Source organism: Mytilus edulis, chromosome 5, assembly GCF_963676685.1.
Source record: "Mytilus edulis chromosome 5, xbMytEdul2.2, whole genome shotgun sequence".
Lineage (NCBI taxonomy): Eukaryota > Metazoa > Mollusca > Bivalvia > Mytilida > Mytilidae > Mytilus > Mytilus edulis.
Genome location: NC_092348.1, coordinates 27,751,494 through 27,771,320, shown reverse-complemented (window position 1 = coordinate 27,771,320; position 19,827 = coordinate 27,751,494). Strand labels below are relative to the sequence as shown.

General features: G+C 31.3%; 1 protein-coding gene across 1 annotated transcript; it reads left to right on the top strand.

The window, feature by feature from the left end:
- Nucleotides 1-1,134: 1,134 nt before the first annotated feature.
- Nucleotides 1,135-16,868, top strand: LOC139522346 (uncharacterized). Its single transcript, XM_071315877.1, has 8 exons — nucleotides 1,135-1,194; nucleotides 7,261-7,388; nucleotides 8,220-8,501; nucleotides 11,423-11,725; nucleotides 12,058-12,183; nucleotides 12,928-13,018; nucleotides 13,819-13,899; nucleotides 14,497-16,868. The coding sequence occupies exons 2-8, from the start codon at nucleotides 7,331-7,333 to the stop codon at nucleotides 14,720-14,722; spliced, it is 1,167 nt and encodes a 388-aa protein (XP_071171978.1). The 5' UTR covers nucleotides 1,135-1,194; nucleotides 7,261-7,330; the 3' UTR covers nucleotides 14,723-16,868.
- The last annotated feature ends 2,959 nt before the right edge of the window (nucleotides 16,869-19,827 follow it).

The window sequence follows — 19,827 nt, the reverse complement described above, 5'->3', positions numbered from 1 at the left end:
TAATACTTACAAAAAATTCTCTAATTGATAAACTATATTACTAAAATTTCACGAAAATAACAATAAATAATTTTGTTCTTCGTGATGAAACTGCTTAAATTGGCGCGAAAAAATATTCTTACTCCTACTGCTTCACGTAAAAAAAAATGTATAGAATGGAATTCGACTACAGTTCAGCATAAAAAAACGTGAATATGCAAAAGTCTGATAATATGTTAATGAAAAAGTGTGTATAAATTTTCGTAAACGAAGTTACCTGTATACTTCACCAAGAACTACATTTGAGCGCAAAGATCGTATGTGTGATTCGGCTTATGTAACAATCATCAATCGGAACTACTCGGCTATTCACCTCGTGCAACCAGAAAGGCCGAGTAGTTCCGATTGGTAACAAAGTACAACATGATTAATGGAATTTTTTGCGTTGCTATTAAATCATTGAAACCACGTGATTGAGGCCATCTATTTTTATTGCGGGTTCCACATATCTAAATCGGAATTATAGAAAAAATGGAATTTTGTGAGCAGAATCAAAACAGAAATGATGAACACTGCAACATTTCCATCAAAATAAAAATAGGATGGAGGATCTGTGTATTCACATTATTTGTAAAACTCTCCTTCTTCCTGTGAAGCGTGTGCTTTACATCGAGGCTTATTATGCTAAGCATCGACGCCACAGTACTTCAACCAATCAGACAATGTTTATTTGGGGAATTCTATCTAATTTTACTCAGATTTTGGAATATTTTAATCGAAATTATAGAAAAATGGAACATTGTTAGTACATATAAAATAGAAAAAGATGAATACTATTAGTTAAAGCAAGTTTGGATGGGGGTTCTGTGTATTCACATTATTTGCACAACTCTCCTTACTGATGCCATATTTTGGAATTTCCGTGACCTAAATGGTTCGCGAAAATTAATATTTTTATATATAGTATAGTAATAAAGTCATTCCATAAATAGAATACCATCAACACTGTATCATAGAAACTGAAGTACACAATGTCAAAATAATTAGGTGACATATATTTTTTATCTATTTATTTGTTTATATCATAATAACTTTCATCATTATGGTTTTATGGTCTTTACATGTTATTACTCTTTAAACATTTAAATACTAGGCGTTTAATTATTATTACTTCAAAGTGAGAGGTGTAGAAAGTGGAAGTAAATTTAAGATAAGGTAAGTTTATTAATGAATTAAATAAACTTAAAAAACTTTGAATTTTTGAAATACTTCGGCTTTTCTACCTCAGGAATAGATAACCTAATTAGATGTATTTGACAAAACATTCAGGAATGTTTGGTCCTGAATGCTCTTCAACTTCGTACTCTATGTAGCCTTTTTAACTGTTTTTTTTTATTCTAGCGTCACTGACACAAAATTACAATACTGGTATCTATGATGAGTTTATGATTAATAAGTCACACTGAATCAGAAAAAAAAACTAGATTTAAACCAATATACTATTTAACTTTATTTTAAGTTTACATTTCGAGTGTGCTTTTCTTTCAAAATGTATTTTGCTGAAGGGTACGAAACTAAATTAGACTATAGACATATCAAAGTGGTAAATTAAAAGAAATCCTGTGTGAACTAATTGTACTACTTTTCATCTACCCTGCTAGGGTCTTTATTTCAATTTGGATGTAGGTTTTGTCTTCGGATTTAATATGAAAATGTCAGGTCAGTTAAGTGAAATAGATTTGTGGTTGCAATTAGTTTTGCAGGTTGCATTCCTAGGGTGTCAACGGACGTAAATAGCACTTATTAAAGAAATACAAATTTGTCATCTTTATCCATATTGACGGGACTCCCCAACAAAACCTTTCAATGTGAGTTTGCAAACGTATGGAAACACATTATACGCAACTTGTTACAATTTATAAGTTATAACACACAAATAATGACCGTCGCTTTTTTTGTCTAGTGCAACATTCAAATTGACATAGTCGGACATGTCGTAGGTGATATATTGTCATATTTTTATTGTTATGTTCGTATCTATGTTCTCACTCACTTTAAATTTTACATTGCATATTATGAATTTTTTTCGCTTTATTCGTAGTAAACCAAACTGTAAATATAAAAACTTTATTTTTCAACATTTTTGTATTATTTCCTTGTATACCTAAATGATTACAAATATGTTCTGATGATTTTTATGAAAAGCAATACACATTTATAGACCCCATATATCTGTTTATATAAATGATTTTTACATAACATCGAAAATATATCAAAATATTCATTTAACATATATTTTTTTGGGAAACTTAAAATATTATGTGGTCACAAACTTTCACAACAGAACTTTAGCAGTGTTTACATAGTCAAACATTTAGTATGATTTTAAGTGTAATATCAATGTTGAATACATTAAGAAAGCAAACATGACCAAAATTACGCAATTTTTTGGGAACATAAACAGTCGTAACGGATATGATGAAGTTTTCGTTTTGGTTGTATCCATGTAAATATGGCATATTTTAGTAACTGTTACATTGTATCAGTTCTATGTGCAGTCATTGGACCAATTAATTAAATAAAACCTTTTCCTTAATGAAAATCACGACTTGAATAGAAGTATAATTATCTATATTTCATTTAATTTTAGATGTAACTAATTCATAACGAGGTTTTTTTCTTGATATATCTGAAGCATGGCTTTGAAGAAATATGACTTGATTCCCTTTTTTGGGTGTGGTGAGTTCATAAAGACCCAATGACTTGCGTTTTTTATTGACAATAATTGAATATATACCACCAACTAGGGTGGAAGGTATTATAAGTAGAAATATTAGTCATTTCTAGTTCTTATCGGACGTTATCTTGTTCCCATAATAATCCTTTGATAGTGTTTGTTTTATTCTAAATGATATTTTAAAAACGAAAAGGAGTAAAAGCGTCCGTAAAATGTTTAAAGCGATACACTTAACTTCTCCACCAATATCAAACGGTCAGATGACAAGGGTAAAAGCGATACATGGAATATCTTACATCTAAGATTCATTTTTCTTAAGAAGTCCATGAACGGATACGTCTGAATAAAGGGGGAAAGTTTGCAAAAAGAGGACAACATTTAGCTCTAATATGAATAACTTTTGGCTGTTTTTTGAAAACACTTGCACTGTACCGATATTTGTTTCCTGCAACATTTTAAACCAATTTGTTTTTCTTCTGAGAATGATTTTCCCTTTCCTCAAGTTAGAGATTGTACATTCGTTTGTTACTAGTATTCGATTTTTTAGATTTAAAAAAAATGATTGATTCTATGTTAAGACAAAGGGAAAATAATATAAAGAGTAGTTGAGTAAATTTTATGTACAGTGGAGAAGTTAACTTATATGTATTCTAAAAAAGAGGCAGAAGTCACCAAATGTACAATCAAAATCATTAAGAGAAAGTCATGTCAAAAATAGAAACTTTATCAAAAAGAAAGAAACATTCAACAAAACACTGACGATTAGGCAACAAAAAACTCATCAAAATGGGGTGAACTCAGTTGCTCCGTAAGGGTACACAGTCACAAATTCTGTACCCCATGATGCATCTGTTTGGTTTCTTATGCCATGGTTAGTAAACATCAGTGATCAGTCTTATTCGAAAATTTTAAAGTCAAGGAAAAAGGAACGGGATTGTGACTACGACAATTTAAACATACCTAGATCATCAATGAGACAAATTATATATGACGATCAACAAAATCATGATGGCATCCGTAAAATATTGGAATGAATGACTTTATAGTACCACTTAGTTTAAAAGTTACATTATAGGAAGCAAACATCTACCACGGAAGTCTTGATAGGAGACGCAATAATTGGCATGTTGTTATATACGCTCCATACGTAGGCGTTGCAGGAATGAAGCCACGTAGAAATTGAAAGTTTTATATTAGAAAGCTAAAATCATCATTTTTTGTCTTAAAGGTTTATCCTCCGACGACCCTCATTGCCAACTTAACAATGTTGTGGATTCTAAAGCAATAACATCTTATGTAAACCGCCCCAGTCCTGATCCATCCTTCGAACGTATACGTAGTTCAACATGTTTTTGAGCCCAATTTTGAATACTGATAGACTGGATGATGTTCAATTGGAAAATGTTTGATAATGTATTTGATAGACCGAGCAACACAGTGTTTGATATATAAGTTTACACATGTAATAGGGAGATCCATTAAAATTATAAAAAAAATCATTTCGGTATCGTTGATTTTGATTTCAAAGGAACAAAAAAACTGACCATTCATTTTAATCGAGTGAAGTTGTGTTTGATTGCCATAACTAAAGACTAAAAGGGGCCACAAACAATAAATATCTCATATTTATATAAAAAAAAAGCCTTATTTATTCGTAGTTTAGATGTATGCAAAACTATACCAAAACCCGTGACAAAATCAAATTTTCTGTTTGATTTAGTTGGATTTATGCACCCTCTGTTTTTGTTGTTGTTGTGTGGTTTTTACTCATTATCCGCTAGGAGGAAAATCCTGTGTCTGTGCTTCAAGGATTTCATTTTAAAAGTAGAAGCTATGTTTGGCTAGATTTGTTTGGTCGTGAGTATCTACGTCAACCTTAATTATATTCTATTGATTACATATTTTGTAGATTATTCGAACGTCTTTATTCGTAGTAAACATACCTGTTAATGTAACTTTAATTTTCAATATTTACTAACGTTTCCTTACATATCGCCATGGTTCTGTATATGTTTTGATGATATCAATGAAAAGTCATTTATATTCATAGACTTCCTGTTCCTGCATATAGAAATATATTTGAATTTATTAAAATATCAATTCAAAATGCTCTTTTTTTTAGGAAAATACGCATATTATACAACGAGGCTTCACACCTGCATATCATGAATTCATCAGGTTGGAAATCTATAGTGGAATCAAAATGTTAATGTTAAAAGAACAGTCTATAAGGAAATGAGACAAAATACTCGTTTATTGTTTTTGTATCAATGTAAATAATGCATAGTACACAGCCAGTGAACCAATGGATTACATCTAAGCTGTTACTCAATGACGATCATTATTAACATTTCAATTTAACTTTATATTTCGTTCACTTTTGGAATGATGTGACTAATTTTAACAAAAGTTTTTTTATTTTAATTTTTCGGAATCATGGCTTTTACGTATGAGGAAATGATGCATACATTTGGCTTAATTATATCATGAACATGATAAATTGAGCGTCCTATAAAAATAAATTAAATAGCTTACAACAACTAGAGTGGAAGGTAACTTGATTAGATATTTCTAGTTCTTAATTTGATCCGTCTTGTCTCAATAATGTTCCCTTTTGTGGTGGTTGACTTTACTTCGTGGTTTTAAAGCTTTTTTGAAGTAAACCTCTATTAAGATAGTCATGATCGGAAACGCATATCATGCCATATTGTTAGAAATGGAAAAAAAAATTCCATCTGCAGTCGATGCTGATCATGAAATGATCCCACATAGATATAGAAAGTTAACCTTTGATAGCTGGAATCTCTTTTATCATACAGTTTTGTTCTCCTCCGACGCTCATTGTTAATTAGAGAAGTTCTAAGGGATTTTAATGCGTTCACATCTGATAGACACCACCATGTCCAATAACTCCCGAGAAAGTAGCTCGACAGTTTCATAGAGTCTCACATTTTTAAATTCCGATGTAATGGATGATTATCATTTGGAAAATGTTTGAGTATTTGGCAGACCAAGCAATTCATTGCTCGTTATAAGTATACTTATGTAACATAGAGATCAAGTAGTTTATAGGGGTATTCATTTTATGATGTCTTATTTAAATAACATTTTGAAAGTGAAACTGAGCTAGGATGGAATACTTTAGTGGTTGTTGCTGTCGTTTTTCATGTTCACAGCAAAACACAAAAAGATTCCACAATATATAATGTTCTCGTGTTATGTTTTTCGAGCATTATCTTCCATTCAATTTTGACCAAATTGATTTCTTAATCATTACATAATGTATATAATCATAATATACCAGTTGAGTTTCCTACATTAACGGTTTTAATGTCATGAACTAATGCTCCTTGTCCTTCGTTTTCTATTGTATGGTTATTACATGTAGAATGTTACTTACATTTGTTAAATTGGATTTTAGTGCTCTATGTCATTCTTCAGAACTAAAGCTCTTATGTGGGTTGTAAATTTTTTTATGTATAAAATATGAAATGAAATGAAGAACACTTAATACTTCCTTTATTTTTTTCATTACCTTTACTTTATAATTCATACAATTAGTATGCCATGCACATTTCTTTTTTGTTATATGTGTCATTAACTTTGAATATAACCAGACTGACAAACGAAAATGAATGTGAAGGATCAATGCATATTTACATCAACTTATCTTCATCTATTCCAATACTATGCTGACATATTTCTTAAATCATAAACACAGACGGAAATCTTCATTACTAATTTTAAGACCGTTTTAAAAATTGGTTATGCTGAACAATAAAAATGCTAGATCGATACTTTGTTTTTTTATTGATATAGCAAAACGACATTTAAGGACGGATTTATCACAGAAAAATAGAGATATTCATAGAAATATAACCGAAGAAAAAGAAAGAGTTGTCGCTTTTTTCTTAGATTTTGAACGAACAGCGCGTTTTGGTAGGAAAATCCTGATCTTTGAAATATATTTGCCAACTGTTTTGTTTGCCTGTTTTATTTCATTTTTCATTTGTACCCGTCCAGCACATGCATGAAACATTTGTCACTAGACACCAACCAATCAAACTATCATTTAGAGTTACGATTTTCAGGAACATGAGTGGCCAATATAAAGTTATTGGTATAAAAGCAAGTTAATGATGCACGGCAAATATGCCAGTAACAAATAAAATCTTACTACGAAAACACTTGGAGTCGGTTTCACAAAACAGCTTACGACAAAGATTTAGTAAGTATACTAAATTGTTCATGACTTACAATCAATCTTTGTTTTTTTTTTTTGGTGAAACTGACTTCTGAAACGGGGACGAGAATACACGTGGTAAGAAAATCCATATAGTCGAAGTTAAACACGTTTAAAGACATCAAAGTATAAGAACTTGTCGGAAGTAACATACAGATAGTTTGTTAAATAACTATTTGCACGTTTTTTAAATGAATCACAAAAAAGTTTATATTGTCCATTAATATCTAATGATGGAGTATGTATAGCATGTATGGTTTATGTTTTTGTTATTTTTATAATCATATTCTTTTTATTACAGAAACTGTTAACTTCAATGCAACAAAAAGTATAGAACACATACATCAACAAAGGCTTTAGAACAAACAAAAATGGCTGATGCATTGTATTATTTTGTGATTTTGATAATTGTACCAATTTATGGACAGAGTAAGTATAAACAGTGTGTTAATAACAACCCCAAAACATAAAGAAAATATGCAATCTTCAGTTTTCATGTATGTGAAAGTAAACTCTTTTTTTTATCATAATCAAGGGTTTGTATTATAAGTGAGTCATTCCAAACAATCCTTGTCATAATTTACATATAAACATAAGAATATGTGGTATGTTTACCAATCAGACAATTTTGCCCAGGAGATAACATGACACAGAAATTAACAACTATAGGTCACCGTACAGCCATATTCAAAATAACATAGTTTATTTGAAATTGCAATGATTGTGGTAGCCAATCCCCCTAGTAACTTGATATTTTGTTTACACCACTCATTTTTGCGATAATCGAGAAAAAGCATTGTTCAAAATTTGCCCTTAGTTTTTGTCAGATACACAGCAACCAATGACAATGAACGCAAATTCGCAAGATAGCCCTAACGTATTTTATGTAAGAAGTAATCTTCAAAATAATTGCGCTGTGGAAAAAGATTTAAAAAGTTTTGTCAAAATTATTACATTTTTCTATAAAGCAGTGAATGATCTAAGTACGTTGTCTCAATAAGCATTCTTCTACAAGATTTATTTGTGAAATACCACTGAAGGTGATGTTTCCTGGAATCTAAAAAGTTCTTAATTTACATGGAAACTCTGTAGCCATTTTAGCATGTTTTGTTAATAACTCCGCATTTAAGGTCAACATTTCGTGAATTTCATCTCCATTTTATACCTTTAATATGTCAAATTACATTGTGTTTATGTTACCCAAACGGCTTACCATATACTATGCAGAAAGAACTAAATGTACGTTGTTATCAATTTTAGTTCCTCCAGGAAATCCTGCCATAACTGGACCATCTGAAATTTTGCTAAATGATAATGTTACACTAACATGTTCCTCAGCTGGCGGTGACCCATTTCCGACATTGACCTGGCTGAGAGGTGATGTTAAATTAAATACAACCCAAACGACAGTAAATGGGTTTACTACATCAACGATAGATTTTATTGCTTCAAGAGATAATCATCTGAAAGTTTTCGAATGCCAGGTGGATAATAAAGTTCTTCAAAATGCTCTCGTTAGAACATTTTATGTGGAACTTCTAAGTAAGTATAACGATATACTTTTTTCAAAAGTGACAGAATAACAAGAAAAAATAAATATGTATCTATATATAGCAATCGAACATGACAAGTTGAACACACAACATACACATCAAAGACTCATATATAACAAAAGACAGGGGTACTTTGATTTTAAATGAGTTGGACATTTATTTACCTATAAAAAAGAAGATGTGGTATGATTGCCAATGAGACAACTATCCACAAAAGACCAAAATGACACAGACATTAACAACTACAGGTCACCGTACGGCCTTCAACAATGAGCAAAGCCCATACCGCATAGTCAGCTATAATAGGCCCCGATAAGACAATGTAAAACAATTCAAACGAGATAACTAACGGCCTTAAAAAATGAACGAAAAACAAATATGTAACACATAAACAAACGACAACCACTGAATAAAAGGCTCCTGACTTGGGACAGGCACATACATAATTAATGTGGCGGGGTTAAACATGTTAGCGGGATCCCAACTCTCCCCTAACCCGGGACAGTGGTATAACAGTACAACATAAGAACGAACTATAAAAATCAGTTGAAAAAGGCTTAACTCATCAGATGGACAAAAATACAAGTAGACGTGGCCGGGTACTTATACATCCCGACACAAAAAGACGTAATGAACAGATCTGAGAGTACTCGCAGTTATCTGACAGCTAGTTCAAAGCCACTGACAACTAATAAAAAAATCATGCATCTAAGACTAAACAATCAATCCGTACACATCCAACATCCAATGGATTTAGTGTAAAGACGTCATAAACAGCCAGAGAAAAACATGACCTTGTGCAATGCCAAGTTACAGGTATCGACAGATTGCAGATCCATAAATATGTATATGTATATAACATGCTAGTAATATTTAGTTAGCTTTTAATTTACTGATAACAAAATCAATATTTCTACCAATAAAAACAATATTCAATGATCTTATTACAGTGTTGAATAGGTAACCTTTTAGAATAAGTTTATTTAAAGGAGCGACAAGTTTACATGGATCATTTCTAATTTTCCGGGCACGGTTAACAACATTTCCGTAAAAATGAGGATGTGCTATCCCGTTTGAAATAAGTTTTCTACAGGTACAACTAAACTTCAAAACCAAATATTTATATCTATGGAAAAATTTAGTAAAGGTTTTAAGTAATTTATGGTAACGATATCCCTGGTTTAATAATTTACCAGTAATATATAGGTTGCGTTCGTTAAAATCAAAAACGTCACAACAGACACGGGCATAGCGAACAAGTTGTGAAATATAAACACCGTAAGATGGTGCCAAAGGAACATCATCATCTAAAAATGGAAAATTAACAATAGGGAACGAAAAATCGTCTCTTTTGTCGTGAATTTTAGTGTGGAGTTTCCCGTTTAAAACCGAAATATCTAAATCCAGGAAAGGGCAGTTATTACCGAACAAATTTGATTTATTTAAAGTAAGTTCCTTGGGGTAAATTTCAGCAGTATATTGAGAACATTCTTGATTATTTAACGAAAAAATATCATCAAGATAACGGTAAGAGTTGTTGAATTTATCAATTAAATGCAATTTCGACGGGTCTTTACTGAGTTTAGTCATAAACTGTGATTCGAAACAGTACAAAAACAAGTCTGCTATTAAAGGGGCACAGTTAGTTCCCATGGGGATACCTACAACCTGTCGATAACCTTTGTCGCCGAAACGTACATAAATATTATCAAGGAGAAAATTAACAGCTTCAATCATCTCATCACACCTCCAGTAAGTATATCTAGCATATTTACCTTTCTCATTTGAGAAGAAGGCTTTAAATGAGTTGCAGCAAATATATCTACATTCAGCTTAACCAAACGACCATTTAATTAAATAGGAAAACTTTTGTTTAATAAGATAGTGTGGAAGTGTAGTGTAAAGAGTAGAAAAATCAAAACTATTAACAGAATCAAAAGGACCATCAAAAGCACGTAATTTATCTAAAACATCCAAAGAATTTTGTACACTCCAAAAATGGTTTATACCACTATGTTCATATATTTTATTACAACAGTTTATGATAAGCTCTTTAATAGTAGTTAATGAACTAGTTAAGAGCACTGAAAGATTAGTTGTAGAACACTTACTAGAGGCCGAGATGAAACGATATTTAAATGTTTTTTTGTGTAGTTTAGGTAGCCAATACATAGTAGGGACCTTCAAATGTTCAGAAGAAGCCTTAAGCTTTGATGTGGTTGTGATATGCTTGTTAACTATTTGACTCTCTGTGGAGCGGATGGACTTGAATGTAGATGAATTTAAAATTTCATTCTTAAGAACGTCCGTGTAGTACTTACGGCATACCACCACCACATTGTTGGCTGCTTTGTCGACCGGTACAAACACAAACCGCTTTAAAAGTATTTGAAGTTTATTTCTTATTCTGGAAATAGGTGTATTATGTACTCTATTATTTACTTCTAAATTATTTTCAAAATGTGATATTCTCTTATCTACCACAGTCATACAGAATCAAGAGATTTTTTATCAGATTTTTCCCGTTTACACCATTTTTTACAAAATGAGGAAAGAGCATCTTTGGTGACTTGACGACACTCTTTCCAATCTATTTTAGATGTGGACGATACCTGTTCTTATATCTTGTTCTCTGTATAATCTCTTTTTAATTGTAGGTAGGGAAAATATATGTTGATAAAGGTCCATAAACTACCATACTTATAATGTTTATACAACTTGCATCTATCATATTATAGCCTATCGTTATGTTCCTCCTGAAAGCTTATTTCTTACTCGTTTCCAAAATATGAACGAAAACCAGATCATTTTAACGTTTTAAACAAATCTGTAGTACTATATAATATATATGTTTTGCCTAGGATATTGACTTTTAAATTCCTGTGTGTTAATCAATTGTCTGTTTTACAGTTCCGCCGGATCCTCCTGTAATAAATGGACCATCATTCCTGATATCAGGACAATCTGGTACCTGGATTTGTACATCTATAAATGGGTACCATGCACCGAGTATTTCAATGGAAATAGATGGCAAACATTTTGACGATATAACTGTGGTTTCAAAATATGACACTTCATCAAAAGCATATATAGTGACTGGTTCCATAAATTGGGCTCCTACTACTGCCAATGATGGGCAGACGATATTATGCGAAGTAAGACACCAGACTTTGACGACACCACAAACAGTCGGTCTAACGATAGCTGTAAATGGTATGTTTATCTTTTATTAGTACTACGTCGATATTGTATATATCTTTGGCGAATTTCAACTTTACTATTCACCCGAATACAGAATAATTAATAAAATATAGCATCGTTTATAAATTCGGAGAGCAAAATCATGTTATGTGTTTAAATTAATCAGGAACGATCAATATCGACTTAAGAAGTGATAGACCTTCTGGTATCTTTCGCCTCTTTTTTATGTTTTCTTTCAACTTTAACTTCCTTACCGACGGTAACTGGTACTTATTCAGAACATCCGTTAGATTTCATATTTTTGTAATGAATACAATAAATACATTGTATTTTTTTTATTTCAGCTTCAGACACTTTGCAAACAGTCATACCATTATCTTCACCAGAACTGACATGGGGAGAAATTGTTTCAATTGTTCTCGGAATAGTTTTCTTTTTATTACTTTTATTAGTTTGTGGATTATTACAAGGTAAAACAATTATTTGTATCTCTGTTTTAACACTTTTCACCTTAGAAGACATTTATATGTTATCCTAACATCGCAAAACCTCTAAAAGACAAAAGCCATATTCGAAACTGTATTCTTTGTTTAGCACGGTCATTAGTACACACTTACACAAGTTTTCTTATATATGTACTGACCTTCGTAGACTTTTCAGACAAAATGACAATTAAAAGTACGTAACACAAAAACGATCCTACATGAAACGGTTTTTTCCGATCAAGGTCTAAGTTCCACTAATTTCTTTAATATTTTTCATCATAAATTAGTCGAAAAAGCCTGTGTCCTTTAAGTGTTTTGTTTCCAAAGATGAGTTAAAACATCTATACAGAGTTTTTATCGAACTTAGAAATTAGCGATGATAATACAGTTTCAGCTTAATATAACTTAACAAAATGGTAATTTCTTTGAACCTAAATTCGATATGGTTTAGAATATACAAAATGAGAGGAATATAATAGAGGTTAGTCAAAATTCACAATGACAAGAAAAAATAACGACAGTCTACATACCACTATTTTGAACAAAAACCTTAAGTCGTAGTTAGAAAACACTGATCAGACCAGTGGGTTGATCTCAGATTATCCGGATTTGTACTCATATCCTACTACATATAGTACACTTGTTGTTTAGCTCATTGTTAGTGATAATTATACTACATTATATTTATATTCCGTTTAGCTTTTGATAAATATTTTTGCATTGTTATAGGTTGTTGTGCATGCTGTTGTGGATCTGGTGCTGGAGTATATAAAGAAAAACGTAAAGCAAAACTAATGTATCAAATTGCCATTATAGAAAGGTGAACTATTCTTTGCTACTTATCATTGCATGTAATTATCCGAGTTTTAACAATTGATAATGACTGAACGAAATTAGCATATTGATAAACCAATCAAAAATTATAACTAACATTTATAGGAAAATCAAATTAGATACATACGAGGATAGTAGCCCATGTCAATTATATGGTATTGGTACTATCAAACAAACATGAAAAAGATCTAAATAACTGGAAGCGATGTTGAAAAAGTCATGTCTACTGGATGTGTTTCTTCTTATACGATTCCAAAGTCTTATTTAGTACAACTTGCCAAATCAAAGCACATGACCAAAGCAAAAACTTAACAAAGACATCAGTTTTATCAAAAATCATTAATGATGACCGAAACAAAAAAGTGGGAAAACCAAATTATTACGAAACTGAATAGAACTGAAGTTGACTTATTGTCAAACATACAATAAAACATCATCATATTGTTCAATGAAAATATAATAATTGTGTTAATTATTAATTAAAACTTCGAATTTAAAAGTCATATTTCTAAGAAAAACATTTAAACACACGAAAAACGACGACCACAAAATATAACATGTATGGAAAACCATAAAAAACCTGACGAATTCATACCCTATCAACAATGTGGTTGATCTGAAATGCGGTTGATCTCAAGTTCCCCTGAAAGGCAAGTAGATTCTGCTTGAATAATGGCATCCGTCATGTTACCTATGGTAAGTACAAATCCAGATAATATTGTTGAATATCTTTTCGGCTGATGTACGTAAATGCAATTTTTGCTAACAATATTTATTTTATTTCAGAGAACGGAAAGACTATGAAATTACAAAATATACAATAGTAGAACCTGCAAAACACCAAATTATGGAACATGAGAATTTAACGTAAGTAGTGACTTATTCTGTTTTCTTAAGATTTAAAACCTTGAAAACGTCCCGTAGTAGTTGAGACCTAGACATATCGTATTGATCGCTAATTCGTAATAGTACTGGGCTGGGCTTATTTGAAATAAATCAATTGAATCTGCTATGTTACCTTTATCTCAGAGGGATATGTCTTCATAGATTAAACAATATAGTATTTAAAACAAACCCATTAAAAACAAGGTCTTAATAACACAAAACTGTGGCAACAAAAACACCTGTTCTATTGATACATAAAAACCTCTCGGGTCTATAAGTGGCGCCCGTGCAGAAACTTCAGGTCCCCGTTCAAGAATAGACTATTGGCTAACATTTGAAGGATGTGAATCAATTTGGTCAAATAATTGGCTCGTGACAATTCAATGTTCATTTTTAAATTGTTTAACCTGCATTGTAAACCCACATAAACTTGATAAATGACATTTTTGCGTTTAAAATTGAAATCTTATACCACAGTAATAATATGCTTTACTTCAGTTCCACAGACTAGAATGCGCATACTAGAAATGATTTCCTTTGTCTTTATGTTATACCTTAATTTCAAAATTTCTATTTAAGTAATAAACGAACATCTGTTTCCACGACATCAACAATTTTATCAACTCCACCTTTTCCCCGTTCATATCACATACCAGGCAGACAATATACATACGAGGAAGAAGAACGCAGGCGTCAGTTGTGGAAGAAAAATAAAAGGAGTCAACACGACAGTGATGTACATACGGAAGAACAAATTGTTCTCCAAGAAAGAATAGTTAACAGCAGTATGTCTTCCGAATTGTAAAAGCAATACATAGACAAGGAAATAAATACAATCTGTTATAATGTATTTTTTAAGAGAGATAACTGTGATTTTTTTCACTACTATTTCCGATCGGGGTTTGGGTATAATTTAGAAAAGTCAATACAAAATGATTGTTTATAGCAAATGAAGGTTTAAATCAAACTGAATAGAAATTTAGGACATCATTATATTTAACATTGAGGCCATATCAACTGTTGCAGTACTTAAATGTATTTTTCAATGTCCAACAGTGAATGGTCTGATATTCAACCATTACATATATGTTCAAATTACTTGCGATTGTATAGTAAGAGTAGTTCATATTAATTGATATGCTGAAGTTGAAAAACCAACTCAATGCTGCCTCAGTAAATGAAAAGAGGATATCTTTAAAAATTATTGAATAACTTTTTCCGGTACGCTTTTAATTGATTTGTATTCTATGATTGCTATGAATAACTTTCTTAATTGATAAATTCATTTCCCGACCTGTTGATAATTTTATTTTTTCAAAGTGTGGCTCGTTTGATCTCAGTTTTATTATTAGTAAAAATTTAAGTATGACTTCAAATGTTCTTGCTTTCTTCTATAATTCCTTATGTGACTTCATGAGAATGGTGACCATGCCTAATGACGTCATGTCGTTTGCTGGTCGTTCGAAAAGAAGAATTGAAGTTTTCTACTTATCACCTAAAAATCATCAAAAAACACAGATTTCAACATTAAATCTGGTACTATACAATTTATTCACTGTAGACAGTTGAATCTTGAATATTCAAAACGCACGGCAAACATCGCGTTTTAAATTTGAAAACTTTACTGTCTCGAGTGGATAAATATCAAATACTTTGCTACCTCACTGACGTTTAAATAAATTATTTTAAACCAAGTTAATTAAGTTCTCTGTTTATATAATGATTTAGATTATAACATAATGTAGACTGATGTACCCCAACGTTATACATTTTTACTTTTATATCTATTTGTTTTGCCAACATATTGTTGTTAACATAGTAGAATTTCATGCTACTGTCATACAATTGTACAAAAACAGGTTCAATCTACCATTTTCTATAAAAGAAAATGCATGTACTAAGTCAGAAATAAGACAATTGTTCAAATTCATTTTATGTGTTTTGGCTTTTGATTTTGTAATTTGATGATGAACTTTCCGTTTAAAAGATATGTCTATTGTGTCTAGTATGCAAACTATATAATATTTTTAATTGTGTAGCATATACTGATCAACATGCATGATATACAATTAACTTGACATATATAAATCCAGATTTGATAGTTGTATGATAATTTTCGTCAAATTATTATCGAATGAAGACTAATTAATCTTCAAGAGAAAATTGCATTGTTTATCTTGTTTGTACAAGTATATTGTATACTGCCATTTTAAAATTTTACTGGTTATTTGTTATATAAACTGTATTACAAATAGCTACATGTATCGGCTGTTGTATTCATGCGCAATGACAACAAACATGCTTATGTATTAAATTGATGAATCATTTTTTTACTATCTACATGTTATTGTACAATTTATCGACAATACATTTCCAGAACACTAGAAGTTGAAATGAAGGACTTTCCGCGAGGTGTTCTCCTTATTACACTAAAAGAAAGTATTTTTGTTCCAATTTCATATTGCGCTTTAGTTATATAGATTGTAGAAAATTCAAATTCCTGTTAATATTGCAAAGCTTACAGCTAGTAAGTAGATTTAAGTGAATTTGTTTTATGATGATGCCTCCATATTAGACCGCTACTGATTAAAGTAAATTTTATAATAATATTATAGGCTTTATCTGACTACAGGAGATTAATTGTAATTTATCAATTTTTGTATTGGAATTTTAGAAGTATATTCAATGAATTAATCTTTACATTAGTCAAATATGTATCTAGTATATTGAAAGATGGATTTAAGGTTTCAATGCTGTAAACCAAATAAGTTTAGAGAGTAATCTATTCTGCAGACTTTTGTCATTAGAAAAAAAGCGAAGACAAATCGTCACGACTTTTAAAACTGTAATATTTTCTTATTTAGTTATATAAGTTAATTGGAAAATCCCGAAATGATGTCACCGCAAATTGGACTAGAAACAGTTAAACGACAAATAAAATACAAAAACAATTTTTCTTATCATTTAACATTGATACCTCCCGATGTTTTAGAACAAACTTTCTGTGTGCAAGCCATTAGTTTCGGGAAAACTACAAGCAGGCATGACCAAGAAATGAAAGTTTGGACTCCAAAGGTATTAAACGTTTGAGGGCATAAAAACAATTCAGTTGAATCGTGCCAGTAATGCATTATAGCATGAAGTTGCAAGTACTTCAATTTGTGATATAACTTTGTTTATGTTCTATTTTTTGACACAGAGTATACGTAGTAAAATTGGAGAGAAACATTTACACCAATCTTCTTACATTCTATGTAAAAGGATTGATTGATTATAATTGCTTTATTTTGGGCTAAGGCGGAAAAAAGGACAAGACAAATGTGAAATTTAGTCGAGACAGTTGATTTTCATTCGTTTGGTGTATTTGAGTTTTATTTGGCATTTGAATTTCCCTTGGAGTTCGGTATTTTTGTTATTTTACGTTTTACACAATACTTTGACGGATGCTTTTGATCTTATGTACATTAATGAAAAAATGAATAATTCACCGAAAATAATAAACAAATTCATTAATCTATATCTTTGCATACTTAAAAAAGATGAGTGAACTAAAAAGCATGTAATTCTATCTTGCAAACCATTTCACTTTAAATAAACTCATCAAAAGATACCAGGATTAAAAGACACAAGATCATGACAGCAGCTGCAAATATCAAAAGATAATGTAAACATGTATACTGATATCATATCATCACTGTTTTGCCATTCTTTTCCATCTCAGACCATTATCTTTGAACATCAAAATAAGAAGATGCGGTATGATTTTCAATGAGACGATTCTCAACCAAAGACCGAATGCCGTTGGCGATACCAAATGACAATCACCGTGTGTTCTATCTTCAATAATGGGCAAAATCCGTACCTCATAGTTAACAATAAAAAGCACCAAATTTGTTTTATTCATCATAAACTTTTATTTCGTGAGTTGTTTAAAAAGGAGTAGAATAAAAAATACCGGAGAAATATTCAAAAAAATATAATTCTACTATATTTCATGTTTTTCCAATGTTCATTATATCTCTTCTTGTCGTGTTACCTTTGGTCGTAGTGGAGTATAGGAAAACAAGGAGATGTGGTATATTTGCCAATGAGGCAATTTCCTCAAAAGTCAAATAACTTAAAAGTCAGCAAATATATACGTCACTGTGCGTGGTTTTTTATTGACACCTCCGTATCAAATTTTGAAGCAAGCTTTTAAATAAACGTTTTTCTAATATATCCTAATTTGACCGACTTATCTCTCTCTTTTTGTCTGTGATGTTTGTAATAATCACTAATACAGACCGAGACATATAGGAGTTTCGATATTTTGAATCGATCATTAAATAAACGGTTTTTTTTTAATATATCCTATTTTGTCTGACTTATCTCTCTTTTAATGTCTGTGCTGTTTGTAAAAATCACTTATACAGGTCGAGACAGATAAGAGTATCGATATTTTAAATCGAGTATTATATAAAGGTGTTTTTTTATATATCTTATTCTGTCTGACTTATCTCTCTTTTAATGCTTCGATGTTTGTAAATATCTTTAGAACAGGTCGAAACAGATAAAACGCAATGGTACTTTAAATTTGTAATATTACATCGAAACAAAATAGTCAATGAACTCGGAACGGAGAAAATCTAATTAACTACAGGCAACAACGCCTGAATGTCTAATTATCGAGACATTATAATCGACATGACGTCAAGGTTATACCAGTATGTAAGAAGCAAATGATGATCACATACGTTGTGGCAAGAATCATTCAGCTAGAACAAAAGTAAAATATATAAAAAAAATAGTTCTTTAATCAGGATTATTAATATTTTCCTCATCTAAAGACTATTATAATTTTATTTATCTAAACGAATTTGTGTCAAATTTAATTAGACTTTTGTATAGTGATGCTCTTTGGCAATAGTCACATCTATCTTTTCTTTACAGCAGTTTTATTCATCATAAACTTTCATTTCGTTAGTTGTTAAAAAAAAAGCAGAATAACAAAAATACCGGTGAAATACTCAATTAAATATAATTCTACTATATTTGATGTTATTTCAATGGTCATTACATCTCTTCTTGTCGTGTTGCCCTTGGTAGTGGTGGACTATTTAAAGATAAGGTGATATGGTATGACTGCCAATGAGACAATTTATGCAGGAGACAATATATATCTGCCATCATGATTTCCTTGATAGGGGATTACTTCTCACATGGAAGCTTTTAAACCAAGAGTTCCAATTAGGGAAGACAATAACAATCAAAACCAAGGAGTTAACAAAGACTCATTAAACCAAAAGACATTTACATCAACAGTTACGAATAATAAATAAGAAACAACACGAACTCCACTAAAAACCGAAAGTGAAATCAGGTGCTCCGGAATGGTAAATAAAGGCAACAATTCCCGCACCGTATACGGCACCCGTCGTGTTATTTCTTTATTTAGTTCGGTAATGATGGAAGGTTATTATGACTGAGGGAAAATATCAGGTATGATTTCTGACACACTTTTGTCATAATGGCAAATCAGCTCATGATGGCGACCGAAAAATTTCTTGAGTGATTACCTTAATTTGATTGATTCATAGCCCTGTCTTAGCAACTTTTGAGAAAGCAGTATTTCTCGTTCAACAAAATCAACGTAATTTGAGCTAGCTCTAGAGTAACTTATCAATTGCGACACATATACTCCATAGGATGATGCCGCTGGGATGTTGCTACACAGACATGGGAAGTTGAAATCATCCCTTCGTCAATTTTACGGACGCCATCACGAGTTGGTTGACCGTTATGGAATAACCGTTTCACAGATGATATCGGATATGTTCCTTATGTCGTAACTACAATACCCTTTCCCTTTTCACGAATCACCCTTACGAAGCACCGGAGATCACCCCAAGATTTAGTGGGGTTCTAGTTGCA

Coding starts and splice junctions, on each gene's coding strand:
- LOC139522346 (XM_071315877.1), top strand. CDS start 7,331: ATGGCTGATGCATTGTATTATTTTGTGATTTTGATAATTGTACCAATT. Junction 13,019..13,818: donor CAAATTGCCATTATAGAAAG/GTGAACTATTCT, acceptor ATTTTATTTCAG/AGAACGGAAAGACTATGAAA. Junction 13,900..14,496: donor ATGGAACATGAGAATTTAAC/GTAAGTAGTGAC, acceptor TTTCTATTTAAG/TAATAAACGAACATCTGTTT.